Source organism: Mus caroli, chromosome 3, assembly GCF_900094665.2.
Source record: "Mus caroli chromosome 3, CAROLI_EIJ_v1.1, whole genome shotgun sequence".
NCBI lineage: Eukaryota > Metazoa > Chordata > Mammalia > Rodentia > Muridae > Mus > Mus caroli.
The window spans coordinates 81016117-81031150 of record NC_034572.1 but is presented as its reverse complement, the minus strand read 5'-3'; the positions used below and the strand labels follow the sequence as shown (position 1 = coordinate 81031150).

The window sequence follows — 15034 nt, the reverse complement described above, 5'->3', positions numbered from 1 at the left end:
ACCACATCTGTGGAGGGCTTGCCACAGTGCCAGCCATCTATAGGAATCACCACATCTGTGGAGGGCTTGCCACAGTGCCAGCCATCTATAGGAATTATCTGGAGTCCTTGTGGAAGATGTTATTATTCTCACTCACAGACAAGGAAACTGGGGCTCAAAGGGCACTCAATAATCTGCCTGAGGTCACACAGTATAGATATGAAGAAGGAAGGAAGGAAGAGAAGGAGGGAGGGGGGGAAGGAAGGGAGGATGGCGGGGTGTCTGTATGACTGTAGCTTTGCCGGTTCTCGTGTTTGCCCCCTAAGCACACCGGAGATGGTCGGTGAGACTAACAGCGACAACAGCTCCTAGAACCCAAACCAAGGCAGCAGGGAGAGGAAGTGTGTGGCCTTGGCAGAGAGCATCCTGGAGCAACCCTGAGTTACTTAGTAACCTCAGACACTCAATTTTCCAGGGACAACCTGCACAGGCCGGGCCATGGCAAGCAGGAGACACCAACTCCCCCTGGCTTTAAATGCTTGGCCAGTCATGACTGGACACCAGAGATGGAAAGTCAAAGATTGGGCAGACCTCAAGACTAGACAGACGGAGACTGGTGATACAGACGTCCCTCAGAGGCCTGCAGTTGAGAAAGGAGTGAGGCCCGAAGCCCATCACTTCACAGGATCCTAGGAGGGGGAACCAAGGGCCAGACCTCAGCAGGTGATCAACAGAGCCGGGACTAATGCTTGATGGATGGTGGGTTAGAGAGTCTTCTCAGGAAGCAGACAGGCGGGGGAGCCTTAGCAAAGGTTTTCAGGTTCTCGCTGTATTGGACCAGAAAGAATACCGGCTGGTGTCTGTCACATAGTGTTAACACTTCAAGGTCACGCCTTACAAGGGAGTGAACGTCCCATATGCTGACCATATGCTGGCCCAGTTCTTCTGTCTTTCCAAAGGAACTTCTGAAGCCCTCCCTGATTCAGCGATTGAAGAGCTAACATCTGCTAGGCTGGGGCCTCTGGGGCCTAAGCCCGTTATATCCTTGTACTAGACTATCTGGTTCCAACCCTAGGACCTAGCCCAGGGTAGACACTACATGAGTATTTATTGAGTGAATGAATGAAGAAGAGAAAAGGGGGAAGTCGGGCCCTGGAGGAGTTGTAGATGAAGGGAGGTATGGAGTTAAGAGGAGGTTAGAATCGGACCACAGCTCTCTCTTCTCCTTTCTCTAGTTCTGGGGGCATAGAAGGCTGTTCCTCCCAGACCTGCTGGAACCACCCAAGCAACTACTGACACCAAGCAGGGCTCAGGAGTCACACCTGGGACAGGAGATGGCCCCCTAGGAGGTGACCCATAGATGCTGAGTCTTTATCTATGCTTAACCTTCTTGCTGACTGAAGAGTGATGGAGAGTCTCTGGACAGGGCCCACATGGACCAGCTGGGAGCTGTGTCACCAGAGGCTGATCTCTGGTCTTTCATGTGCCTGGCTGGACCCTTGGCACAGGAAACCAGACACCTAGAATCCAGGTTTCCTCCCAAGGCCACACAAGGGCAGGGGCAGAGGCTCAGGTCCCTGCTGAGACAGTGGAAGAACTGGACAATGAGCAGAGGGTTAGCAAGCTGTCCTACCGTCCCTGCACCTGTGGACTGCAGGTTTCAGAACCAAGAGTACCAGTGTCCCTACCTGCTAGAGTCCTTCAGGGACCATGGCTGTTGGAGCTGTAATCCCAGCTCAACTTAAGGTGGTAGAGGCTGGGGCCGGAGAGATGGCTCAGCAGTTAAGAGCACCCACTGCTCTTCCAGAGGTCCTGAGTTCAATTCCCAGCAACCACTTGATGGCTCACAACCATCTGTGATGGGATCTGATGTCCTCTTCTGGTGTGTCTAAAAAGAATGGCACTGTACTCATAAAATAAATAAATACATCTTTAACAACAACAATAACAACAACAACAAAGGTGGTAGAGTGGTAGAGGCAACTGCTTCTGAGAGGGGCCATCTGGTTTCTCTCTACAGCCAGGCAACGGAAGATCTCAGCATTAGTCTGATTCCTTCCTATTAACCTAGGGAAACCAGGTAGGACCTTTAAAGGATACTAGCTTCTTGGATGTCGCTCTCTCACACCAGGTTTAAAGGGACGAGTACCTCCCCGCCTCCCTCCACCCTCTGGCAGCTGGGGCACAGTTGGGGAAGCTCACACATCACCGGTGCCTCGGCGGGGCCATGGGAAACAGGACCTGACCTGCGGGGCTAGTCCCTGCCAACCTGAGCTGAGGGGTGGGGCTCCCCAAGTTGCAGCACGGCCTCCGGGGGGCGGGGCCTCACCTTTGCGGTGGCAGGAGTCAGCTCGCCGGCCAGCACTGCCCTGCCGGAGCCCGGGAGAGCACAGCCGCGTTCATGGCCCGCGTTCCCCGCCACCGGCGCCTGGTCCTGCCGCTGCTGTGCCTGCTCTTCCAAGGCGCCACCGCCCTCCTCTTTGCTATCTTTGTCCGCTACAACCACGAAACCGACGCTGCCCTGTGGCACTGGGGCAACCACAGTAACGTGGACAACGAGTTTTACTTTCGCTACCCAAGTGAGTGTGGGCGAGGGCGTGGGAAGCAAAGCCTCTAAGCCCCGGGTGTGTAGGGAAGGGCGTTGATGGGTACTCCTGCCACCGAGATGACTGCCGGGGCTTTAAAACAGTCCCCTTTCTCTAGTGTCCCTCTTGTTCCAGGCACTGCTGGGGATGGCACATGCTCTATGTCAGGCTGAGGAAAGGCAAGGCTCAGTCAGAGTCAGGGTCACACAGTAAGGGGAGCTGGGGCTTCAATCCAGTTGTAAGTGGTCCCAGTGTTAGCTACTGTCTCACCTTCCATTGGGGCTAATTTGACTTTGTCTAGGAGTCCAGCTTGACCACAGGAAAGAGAATCTTGGTGGGACTGCCAGGTAGCGTGCAAGAGGAGACAAGGGAGAGGTAGGTGTGAAATCCCCACACGGTCAGGCGTCGAAGATTGGTTTCAGCACAAACACTCCAGGTTTGAGAGTGAGAGGACCCTGGACCCATTTGCCAGTTTCAAGGCCAGTGTGAGGCGGGCTAGGGCTGTGCTCGGCGCTGCACTATTATCTCATCTCACAGTTTAAGATGGCTGCGGTGTGCCCATTATCACCCACCAAGAATCGCACAGCTAGACTAGGGCTTACACACCATAAACTTGACCACTGACCATTTGCCTCCTGACAAGGTTCTGGACGGGGAGTTAACCCCCTGACGGAGACAGAGCATCTCCTTCGAGGTTGTAACTGAGGCACTGGACATCTGGGACCAAGCACACTGCCCCTCCCTCTAATGCCCAAGTCAACCTTCTCTAGTTCCAGTTCCTCATCCACGTGCCAGGAAGAAGCTGGGGGGATGGTTTGTGCCTGTAATCTCAGTGCTCCAGGGGTGGAGGAGGGAGGATCTGGAGTTCAAAGCCAGCCTCAGCCACACTGTGAATGTGAGACCAGATTGAGCTAACAAAACTCTGTCAAACAAACAAACACCAAAAAGGAGTGAGGGAAAATGTCTCTGTTTGAAGGGCATGCAAAAAGCAACAAGGCTATTAAACCCACTTTCTGCCGCTGAGCTGGTGACAGGCTGTCCCTACCTCACCCTGCCCTTCCCCAGCAATGGAGACATAGAGGGCTAAGGGAGACTTTGGACTGTGCCAGGAAGCACCAGAGCCCCCAAACAACCACAGCACCTCCGTCTCCACAGTTCATTCCTAGTTGTGGCAGGGATTGGCAGCATTCAGGCCTCAGAGAAGCTAGGATCAAAACCAAAGCCCTAAAGCTGGCCCTAGACTGATGGACACTAACTGTCCACAGAGCTGGGAGTTGGGAGGAAATGAGCCAGGCAGGTGAAGGAGGTGAGTTTTGGTTGTCTAAGAGGGTCAGAAACAGCTTCTCTTAGAGCCTCTGGCCCTGTTCATTCCAAAGCCCAGAATCCTGCCTTTTACAGCAGAGGCAGTGCTAGGCTCTCCTTCCCAAGAGGGCAGCAAGGACCATGGCAGATTTACTGCCTCCCAGCCCCAGTATTGACCTCTGTGAACTTTGAGCCTACTGTTTGGGGAAAGCTGGGCAGGAGGGAGATGTGAGGTCTCTAAAGCCTGTGCTTTGATGAGCCGGGTACTCACCAGTCCCTGTGTCCAGAGGAAAGGGTCAAGGCCAGAGGGCGGGTAGAAACCACCCTCTGATTCAGAAGATGAAAAGAATCTTTGGTGAGTATTGACAGGCCAAGGTCGCAGGCATGGTTACCCTAAGGGGCTGTCAGGAGATGGCGATGTCTCCCTCAGATAGATAGGACGGGAAGGGCCCTAGGATTCTGTAGGCTACCTCTCTCAGATCAGATGTGAACAGAGAGCCAGGAAGGTCACTCACCTACCCAAGATCACATAGCAAGTCACAAAAAGAGTGGGACAAGAGCCAGGCCTCTTGGTTCTCCTTCTGGAAGCTTCAGCCATGTTCAGGTTACTCCAGTTTACCTTATCTTTTAGGCAGGGTCTCACAAAGTAAACCAGGTCAGTCTCAGACTTACCATCCTCCTGTCTCAGTTTCCCAAGTACTGGAGAATACCCTGCCTACAAGCACCTCTCATTCTACAAAGTCAGTGATTCAAAAAAAGGGAAAGGCGGGGCGGTGGTGGCACGCGCCTTTAATCCCAGCACTTGGGAGGCAGAGGCAGACGGATTTCTGAGTTCGAGGCCAGCCTGGTCTACAAAGTGAGTTCCAGGACAGCCAGGGCTATACAGAGAAACCCTGTCTTGAAAAAGAAAGAGAGTGGGGAGGTGGGGGGGAAGAGCCAGAGGGCAGCCCACTGAGAGAAAGGGTTCTGAAAACCTACAGAGGCCCTCGGGAGAGGCCTCACTCCCAACAGGGACTTGACCCAGACAGACTTGGGACTATCTTAGGAGAGGTGGAGGCTGGGACGGTGGCCTGCCTGGGAGGATTCAGCCTGTTTTCTGGAAGCTAGGGTTGGAAGAGGCTCTGAGATGGCAGCTCCCACTCTTCTCCTCTTCACGCCGTATAGCTGCCCTTTCCAGAGGAAGCACCCAAGGCTTAGAGAGGTCACGTGTCCAAGGTCACAGGGTCAGGTGTGTGTAGATGCTGGAATGGCAGCCCTAGTTTTGCTAAGGTTTTGCCCTGTCAGGAGGAAGCTGGAGAGGGAAGGTGGGCACTGGTGGCCCCTCAGGACTTTATTCGTCTCACCTGAGACTGGGTATCATAAGCCCAGGCTGGCTTCAGACTCACTGTGTAGTTAAGTCTGGCCTTGGCCTTCTCATCTCCCTTTTGCATGGCAGAATCACAAGTGTGTGCCACCATGCCTGGCTGGGATTGAGTTTTCAGTGCAAACAGAAGCATTTAAAACAAGCTCAGAGCAGTTGAGAGAAGTTCCTGCATGAATGGTCTTTGAGGCATGCCGCCCAGCCCCCTTTGGTTTCTGACTGTCCTTGGACAAGAACAGAAAGAGTTCCTTTTCCATGTTTGAACAAGGGAAAAGGACAGGGAGTTCTGAAAGGCTGTAAGCTATCCTGGTGTGATGGCACACACCTTTAATCCCAGCACTTGGGATCTTTGAGAGTTCTAGGCCAGCCTGGTCTACATAGTGAGTTCCAGGACAGCCAGAGCCATGTAGTGAGGCCCTGTTTAAAACAAAAGCAAACAAACAAAAACAGAAAGAAGAAAAAGAATGCAGGCTCTGGCTGAGTTCTAAGTGTGTCTCTCCTTTCTGTTGTGTGTATGATGTGGGTGACCCTGAGGAGCGGGCACTGGGGGTGTGGCAGTCCATTTTGGAGTGCCAGAGGCCTCCAGACCACACTCTCTGAAGCCCATGGGGCTACAGATCCCAGTTGCAGGAGTGAGCAAGGTGCCACTAGATTCTCTGGTCCTGTTCTCAGCTCCAAAACAACAAAAGCTTTAGCTTCTCTCAGGGATCCTATTTGCACCCCAAAGTTCAGTAGCAGCTTTCAGCTTTTGTGTATCTCAAGACCAAATAACACAAAACACAGGCCTGAGAATCTGCCTCTTCTTATGAGAGATTCAGGGTCATCCATTATAAAAATGAATACAAGTTGAATTTCATTATGAAAATTCTTGGAGCCAAAGTGTTTTGGGTTGGGGGCATGTTTATATATGCATAATGAAATATCTTGAGGATGGAACTCATGTCTAGACAAGTATTCCACTGATACCCAACATACACCACATATACAAATAGCCTGAAGGTGACTTCATGAAGCCTGAGTAGTGAGCCTGTGTTTTGAGTAAAGCCCATTAGATGAGGTGTGTGTGTGTGTGTGTGTATGTGTGTAATTTTCCACTACTGCATCATGCTGATGTTTAAAAACTTTGTGGTTCTGGAGCATTTGGGGTTGCTGATTTGGAAAGAGAACTTGCACGAGGAAAGACAAGCAGAGAAACGAAGCTAGATATCCAAAGAGAGAATCTTGGAAGTATGGATGCACGGCAGCCAAAGCTTCACTACAGCTTCCAGCTCCCAAGTGGTCAAGGGAAAAGGTCAGCATGAACGTGGGTTCTCCTCAGAGCCAGAAGCCTCCCTGTGCAGGCTCTGATTCACCACCCTTGAGAGCTGGAACTGACTTCCCGGGTGGCAGCTGTACTCTAGAGCCCTGTCCGCAGATGCTCTGCACATCTGTTGCTTGCAGGTGGGAAACAGAAATTCTCAGGCAAGTGACATTTCTCAGCCTCAGAGAAGAGAAATTCCTCAAGTAGAGTACGAAAGGAGGGAGTCTGGAGAGTAAGAAGGCCTGGTGCCACTCATTCCCAGACGTTTACAGAAAGGGCCCTCCCACGGGTGTTCTACTGATGGGTTTTGTCTTTGCTTGTTTCTGTTTGTTTGTTTGTTTGTTGAGACAATCTCATTATATAGCCATGGCTGTCCTGAAATGAACTCTCTGTGTAAACCAGGCTGGATTTGAACTCAGAGATATCAGCCTATCTCTGACTCCCAAGTGTTAGGATTAGAAAAAGATGTGCATCACCACACCTGGCCTTGTTCATGATTTTATTTAAAGATTTATTTACTTTATGTATATGAGTACACTATAGCTGTCTTCAGACACCCCAGAAAAGGGCATCATATGGTTGTGAGCCATCATGTGGTTGCTGGGATTTGAAATCACGGCCTTCAGAATAGCAGTCAGCGCTCTTAACCGCTGAGCCATCTCTCCAGCCCAGGTGGTCAAGGCTTTACCCACAAAGTGTTTGTTTGCTACCTGTCTCCCAGCTCCCTTCATGCTGGTTCTATATAACTAATTACTCAACAAATTATCTGTATAAATATTATTTTCAGTATAATTGTATTATTTGTACTGGCATTTTATACAGAAAGCCAACAGAAAAGGCCCCACATCTTCCTGGACAGAAACCCCGCTGAAATGCTGGACTGTTCAAGTAAAACTGGCCACATGTGGTCCCCATGCTGTGAGCAAAACACTTGGGAGTTTGAGGCAGGACATCCAGCATCTGAGGTCAGCTGGACTACACAGTGTGACCCTGTCTCAACAGAACAAGTGTGATGTATAACATAAAAAACTCAACGTATAGAAAGAAACAAATGGAAAGGCACTCCTTTCTCCTGAGGGCGGCTTCATGATGTACAGGCCATTGTAGGGGGTAGGGGGTCACTATACTGAGCTGTACAGCACAGTAGCCCTGCCCCCTCCAATTCCTTTGTGTGTGGGGGTGGGGTGGTGTTCCTCAGTTCCTGTTAACAATTCAAAGCCGTTTCCTAAATGATTTTTATTTTGAATCTTAAAATCGGGATGTATGGACTTTGAAAGATGAGAGATGAAAGTTAGACATCAAGAAGGGCTTCCCTGGGGTGAGGGACATAGCTCCGTGGGTGAAGTGCTTGCTGGGTGAGCATTAGGTCTGAGTTCAGATTCTCGGCACACAAGTAGATGTCAGGCATAGCAAGGCTCGTTCATGATGTCAGCACAGTGGGCAGAGAGGGACAGACACTGGGGCTTGCTGGCTGTCTCCTCTGGTCATGTTGGTGAGGTCCAGGTTCACAGAGGGGCCTTGCGTATGAGGCAGAGCACACACACAAGCACACACACACACACACACACACACACTCGCACCTGTGCGCACCCACCTGAGAAGAGGGACATACCGGACGCAGAAGGAGGAAGGAGAATCTTGTGTGTTGAGGAGACAGGGCTGGAACAGCAGGGAGAACTGATTCCTTCCTATTCCTTGGGCGAGCAGATAGGCCAGGTAGGTGAGCGGACGCTGGATGGAGCAGGGTGTTGTAGCTCCTTCTCTGAGCAGGGATAACAAGGACGGCCTGACCCTGCTGCTCCAGGCTGAACGCTTTGTTCCGGCCGCCGCTCCTGGCAGGAGGCTGTTATGCCTGGGGAATTCTACAAGCCTGGTGCTGCTTCAAGGCAGTCCTGTCCGCAGGAGCCAGGCACTGGAATGGCATCTGTTGGCTGGTGGGTGTGTCCAGACCAGAGCAGGCCTCATGCCGCCCCCTTGGCTGCCTCTCGTCTCGGCAGGCTTCCAGGATGTGCACGTCATGGTCTTCGTGGGCTTTGGCTTCCTCATGGTCTTTCTACAGCGGTACGGCTTCAGCAGTGTGGGCTTTACCTTCCTAGTGGCCAGCCTCACCCTGCAGTGGGCCACACTGCTCCAAGGCTTCCTGCACTCTTTCCACGGTGGCCACATCCACGTTGGCGTGGAGAGGTGGGCACTAGTGAGCCCCTGGCTCCCCCTAAGACCCCATTCCCCAAAGGATGCCAGACCTCCACTCTGCCCCATAGCCACCCTCTCCAGGCCACTGTCTGTCCTCATTGTCTGACCTGTGTTCCCGAAGACACTCATACACCCCTCCCATTAGGCCTCTGACATCGAAGCTCCTAGGAGGACAGGCAGCTAGTGAAGAATGGCTCCCCCTACCTGCTGCTGTTTCAACCTAGAGTGGGCCTTGCCCATCACTTTCACAAGGGCTGCTCCTCCCTCTCCAAGGGTGGGTGGTACTCATCGGATACCCAGGGGGAGGTGCCCCAGCACTGACTCTCCTCACCCTGCCCTGCATGCCCCACACCACACCCCTCTGCCCGACGGGGCCTGGAACCATGTTCCTTCCACCCCTCCCACCCTACCTGACTGCAGCTTGATCAACGCTGACTTCTGCGCGGGAGCTGTGCTCATCTCTTTCGGGGCTGTTCTGGGCAAGACTGGGCCAGCCCAGCTGCTGCTAATGGCCCTACTGGAGGCAGTGCTGTTTAGCGTCAACGAGTTTATACTACTCAGTCTCCTGGGGGTAAGTCTGGCCAGGAGTGGGTGAGACCTGGCTGTCCGTCCAGCTCTGAGGTCGGAGAGGTGGATGGAGAGCAGGAGCCTGCCTCACCGTCTCTGTCTTCTCTCCAGGTGAGAGATGCTGGAGGGTCCATGACCATTCACACATTCGGGGCCTACTTCGGGCTGTTCCTCTCACGGGTCCTCTACAGATCCCAGCTGGAGAAGAGCAGGCATCGCCAGAGCTCTGCGTACAACTCTGACCTCTTTGCCATGATTGGTGAGGCCTGCTGGGGAGATGTGGCGGGGGCTACAGAGCACCCTGCCTTAGGAAGGTCTTCTGGCACTGTCAGGCATGCTTTGGGTCCTTCCTACTTGCGTCCTGAGGGCCTGAGATCTGTGCTCATCTCTGCCCCTAACTTATGACCCAGTACTGGGGTACACATACGTCCATACAAGGCCCTGGGGTTTTCCCACGTTCACCTCAGTCCTACTTGAAACTTTCTTGGGCTACACAACCCATGTGTTTGGAGCTATTCCTCACCCCTGCAAAGTCCTTCCTCTTCCGTGGCCCTGCCGGCCCCAGGCCACCGGAGCTTGACCCTGCTTCTCCTCATAGCCCCCAAACCTCCACATTGTCAGGCAGAACGTCGGGGCCCTGGATCACCCCCAGGGAACAGTAGGGCCTGTTTCCCCCAGGTCCCCTCTGCTGGCCTCTGGCCTCTCTGCCCTCCCAGCCTGCCATCTGCACCTCATGCTTCTTTGGGGGTATTGAATATGGCCTTCAGTTCCTGCTCTTGCATAAGCAAGGCTGGCTCGATTTCCTTGCCCACATTAGGCTCACTGGGAAACAGCTGAGCCCTCCTTGCCCTTGGCAACCCTTCACACAGGATGCTTCCAGGTAAAGGGGTCGGGAAGGGGATGGAGGGCTCAGGTTGTCTGAAGCCTGAGAACTGAGCCCGAGACACTGCAATGAATGTCCTCGTCATGAGGCAGCATAAGGACTTTGAGTCAAGGTGAAGGACACAGGTCACACACACACAAGCTCCTGCCCTGCTGGCCCACCCTGCCAAGCCCCTGCTGCTTCTTCCTACTCTGAGATTAGTGCTGGAAGACTTAAAGTAGGGCCTGGAGGGGGTGGCACACACCTTTAATCCCAGCACTTGGGAGGCAGAGGCAGGTGGCTCTCTGAGTTCGAGGCCAGCCTGGTCTACAGAGTGAGTTCCAGGATAGCCAGGACTACACAGAGAAACCCTGTCTTGAAAAACAAAACACAAACAAACACACACAGAGACTTGAAAGCAGGGACCTGCTTCTTGCCCCAGTGCAGAGCAGGTACCCCTGCACCCCAGCCCAGACTCCTGAGGCCTGTAGGGGCCACCGTAGCTGAGTTGGTACAGCCCCCGCGCCCCCATATATGAGTGCCCACAGCTGCTGTCTGTTAACAGCCTCTGTCTGACTCCCCTTCTTTTTCTGGTTTAGAGAGGTGGTATGCTGTGGATGAAAGCTAGAGTGTGGTGTGTGCTAGGTACGCACTGTTCTATTGAGCTCTGCTCCAGGCCCTTCTTGAGCAGTTAGGCCTGCTGGGCCATGAAGCAGACATTTAGGGACATTAACTCTCAACTCTCACCATAGGAACTGGTGCGCAAACAGGCTGCTTAGTAATAACTGACCTGTAGTGCAGCGCCCCCTGGTGGCAGGGCCACTCACTACCAGATGCTCACCGTGACTACCCACTTGTTTAGGAACCATCTTCCTGTGGGTTTTCTGGCCCAGCTTCAACTCCGCGCCGACAGCGCTGGGGGATGGGCAGCATCGGACCGTGGTCAACACGTACTATTCACTCACCGCAAGCACCCTCAGTACTTTCGCCTTGTCAGCCCTTGTCAGTGGAGATGGACGACTGGACATGGTATGGGGAAGTGGGTGAAGAGCCTGACCAAGGGAAGGGATCCCCAGGGGCAAGCACTGAACCTCCATCTGCAAGCGGGGGAGTGGGATTAGATCAGGAGCAGAGAGTATATGAAAGCTGGTGAGTCGGTGGCTAGGTGACGGAAGGATCTAGAAGCACTAGGTGCCACTGTAATGAGTATGGTTGGGACGTGTGGGTGTGATGGTCTAATAAGATACCTTGGCGGTTTTGTCCTTTAAGGTCCACGTCCAGAATGCAGCACTGGCTGGAGGTGTTGTGGTGGGTACATCAAGTGAGATGATGCTGACACCCTTTGGGGCTCTGGCAGCTGGCTTCCTGGCTGGGACTGTCTCCACACTGGGGTATAAGTTCTTTACGGTATGGTTGCTTCTCAAGACTGGGACTAAATATGGGAGGGAAGGAGCCTGGACCAGTGACTCAGGATTCCCAGACCTTCTGCTACTTCTCCACCAGGTCCTGGATACGGATAGATAGACTGACTATCCACTCTGTTTATCCAAGCCTGACTCTCCACCCTATCCTCCAGCCTATCCTTGAATCCAGATTTAAACTGCAAGACACATGTGGTGTTCACAACCTCCATGGGATGCCAGGGGTCCTGGGGGCCATCCTGGGAGTCGTGGTGACTGCACTTGCCACCCACGAAGCTTATGGAGATGGGTGAGTCCTCTCTCATTCTCTCCAAAGTGACCTCTCTTCTTCCTTGAGAGCCAAGGGAAAAAAAAGCCTTTCCACCTGTTCCCATCCACCCATTTAGCCAATCACCTACTAGTATGGTGAGAACCGAGGGCCTGCTGTGGCCTGACCTCCTGGTCAGGGCAATGGAGATGTCCATAAAGTAAACAATTTCAAGAGCATTGAGCATTCCTTCAGGACCAGCAAGAGGTAATGACCTCTGGGGTCTACACCTCACACTGTGAGCCAGGAGTAGGGCAGGCGAAAGAGACCTTTGACTGGGTTCTGACAGGTATGTGGAGGTGGCTGGCTTAGGACAGGAGAGCACTTGAAGTGAACCTGACTGAGCAAAGGCCTGGGTGAGAGACGCTGGGGATCCCTGCACACCCTCTGGCTGCCCACAGGCACGAGTGACACAGGACACCCTGGCTGACTGTTCCACATCCATCATTCCCTGTCTTGTCTCCCTTCAGCCTGCAGAGTGTGTTTCCACTCATAGCCAAGGGCCAGCGGAGTGCCACATCTCAGGCCGTGTATCAGCTCTTCGGAATGTTTGTCACACTGGTGTTTGCCTCCGTGGGTGGCAGCCTTGGAGGTGAGTAGCTTTAGCTGGGCAAGGGTGTCAGGTAAGAGCCCCAAGGAGGGGTACCCAGGAGGAAGGGCAAGGGATGCTTGCCCTTCATGTAGGCTCACTTCCACCAAGATTCTCTCAGAACACCTGCCTGTGTCAGTGACTGGGCAGCATGGCCTCAGAGTGAGGAGGTACTGGTCTAAGGTCACACCGGCCACTGGGAAGGAAGGCTCCTCTCTGGGCTGTGTGCTGATTTTCTTGTGTTGCTTCCCTGTGCCACTAGAGGGCAGTCCAGCCCCAGCTGCTGGGAAGAGGCCAGGTTCTGGCCTGATGCTGTAACATCCCTTCCCACTCACACCCATCCTCATCCTGAAACTCTATGGTCTAGTTCCCCGGGTCATGTTTCATGTGATCATTGTCCCTTAGGCCTTTCCCATATGGAAGGCCACAAGAAAATGAGCATCTCTGCTTCACAATTGAATCACGATACAGCTGCAGACATGAACAAATTCTCTCACTTCTACTGGCTGGTGTCTTTGTGGGTAACTTGAGGGTGGAGCCACCTTGCAGGACTGTCCCTTCTCAGAAAGGTGGACTCGCAGACCTTGGCTATCTGGAATTCACCATGTTGTCCTTAAGCTTACCAACCTGTGGCCCTAGGTGATAACCTCCCACCCTGGGCAGGGACCAAGGGCCCTTACACACCCTTCCCTGTGGCTACCAGGGCTCCTGCTGAGGCTTCCCTTTCTGGACTCCCCTCCAGACTCCCAATGCTTCGAGGACCAGGTTTACTGGGAGGTGAGACACCGATATGAGTTTGTCCCCCCTTGACACTCCCTCTCTGCTACCTTGCCTTGCCTTGGGCTACCACTTGCCTCTTTCCTTGTTTATGGGCTCCTTCTCAAGCTCTCTGGAACTTTTCTTCATCCCTCCCTGTTTTGCAGGTACCTGGAGAGCAGGAGACTGAGACCCAGAGGCCTCTGAGGGCTGGGGAGTCAGACACCCAGGCCTAATTGCTGCCAGCGTGAGACTGTCCTCAGAGAAGACAATGGCTCCTGCCAAGAGAGCCTTCTCTGCCTTTGTTACTGTTGTGCCTGGAAGCCTGCCGCCCCTAGGCAGATCCCAATTAGCTGTGGCCAGAAAAGGCCAAAGCCAGCCTAGGTGACTGCCACCCCATTGACCAGTGTTACCCTGTTCCAGTGTCACCCAAGCCAGCTCCCCTCTGGGTGGGAAGCTGGGTGATAAACAATGTATTACCAAGGACTCTGACACCTGTGTGCGCCTCTCCCTTTCACTGCTGAGGCCAAAATCTTGTGACAATCAAAGACCTTAGTGTTGACAAACCCTCTTTGGGTCCACAGAACTCCACATTCTACTGTATATGTCCCAACTAGTCCCATCCTCTCCAGGAAGAGGCATTATTGTCCAGAATGTCTGTGTCCACTTCAGCCATCTGATGCTGTCCCCAAATCCTTCCCTCAGCTGGCTTTCCAGTGCTGGGAAGAATAGGAAGAAGCCCAAAAGGAGCGTCCAAAGGGTGGTCTGCCACAAAACCTCAGCAGTTGGAGGCAGTCAGCACCTGATGCCAGTTCATGGCTCGGTCCTGACAATGGCAAGGGTCATGTGGTTCTGGGACTGTGGATGAAGAAGGCAGCTGGGCGCGTGTTGAGTTGACTCATTTGACCACAAGAGGGTGCTCTAAACCAACAGACGATGCCACCTCTCTGCCTCGCTCAGCCCAGGTCCTTTCCACAGGCATCCGTTGAAAAGCCTCTCCTGAGCCCCACCCCTTCTACATGTCAGGTGATGCCAGAAACTTCATATCTCATCCCACTCTTGGCGACTTTATCCTTTCGGCAGGTGGGAGCCCCTTCTGCCAAGAGCTGAGCACAACTACAGACACTTCTGCCTCCAAACTAAGGCCCCTCCAGGGGAGGAACCCAGAAAGTAAGGACACATCCTGGGCTCTACTTGCCCAGTATGTTCCTGGGCTCCCCTGTGCAGCTGGAGGTGGTGGAGAGCTATAGCTCTAGGGAGCTATAGCCACTTGTTCTACAGCCCTCTCCCCTCCGTACTTCCCTGCCCATTGCTGGCTGGGCTATGTAGGCTGGAGAATCCCAGGATTGAAGTACAAGGGTCCCAGTCACTGTGGAGAAGTAGTTGGGAGAGTTGGGACCCAGCTCTGGATGGGTGATGGACAGCCAGCTGGCTTGGCCTGCCCCCAGCTGTTCTGGTGAAGGAGAGCTGTGAAAATTCCTTCACTTATGGTACCGAGATGTTCAGGCTGGCCCTCCCTGCTGCTGGTTCATTTTGAACTGCAACCAAGCCTCTTCTTCAGGCAAAAAAAAGAAAAAAGAAAAGAAAAAAGAAAAAAAAAGAAAAAAGAAAAAAAAGAAAGAAAGAAAGAAAAAAGAAAAAAAGAAAAAGAAAAGGCTCTTCCAACACTGGGAGAAGCCATCTCAATCCAGGGCAGGGAGGCTTTCCCATTTTCCTTACATGCAGGGGCTCAGGATGGATCCTGCAGAGTATTCCGTTTCATCCTTTGTGGTTTCCAGTTTGATAATGCAGGAAAGATGGGTCCCTCTTTCAG

General features: G+C 53.0%; 1 protein-coding gene across 2 annotated transcripts; it reads left to right on the top strand.

Annotated features, from left to right (window-relative positions):
• The first annotated feature begins 2312 nt into the window (after window positions 1-2312).
• On the top strand, window positions 2313-13713 carry Rhbg (Rh family B glycoprotein). 2 transcript variants are annotated; one of them, XM_021158763.2, is made up of 11 exons: window positions 2468-2558; window positions 2866-2939; window positions 8524-8710; window positions 9140-9290; window positions 9398-9545; window positions 11011-11177; window positions 11418-11555; window positions 11725-11858; window positions 12347-12468; window positions 13169-13242; window positions 13389-13713. In XM_021158763.2, the coding sequence occupies exons 3-11, from the start codon at window positions 8544-8546 to the stop codon at window positions 13455-13457; spliced, it is 1170 nt and encodes a 389-aa protein (XP_021014422.1). In that variant the 5' UTR covers window positions 2468-2558; window positions 2866-2939; window positions 8524-8543; the 3' UTR covers window positions 13458-13713. The 2 variants fall into 2 exon arrangements, with proteins under 2 accessions (XP_021014420.1, XP_021014422.1); XM_021158761.2 differs by lacking the exon at window positions 2866-2939 and having other exon boundaries at window positions 2313-2558.
• Window positions 13714-15034: the final 1321 nt, after the last annotated feature.

Excerpts from the sequence above, each read along its gene's own strand:
- Rhbg (XM_021158761.2), top strand. The coding sequence starts at position 2,381 with ATGGCCCGCGTTCCCCGCCACCGGCGCCTGGTCCTGCCGCTGCTGTGC. Across the intron at positions 11,178-11,417 it reads GAGATGGACGACTGGACATG|GTCCACGTCCAGAATGCAGC; the intron begins GTATGGGGAAGT and ends TTGTCCTTTAAG. Across the intron at positions 11,859-12,346 it reads CACGAAGCTTATGGAGATGG|CCTGCAGAGTGTGTTTCCAC; the intron begins GTGAGTCCTCTC and ends GTCTCCCTTCAG.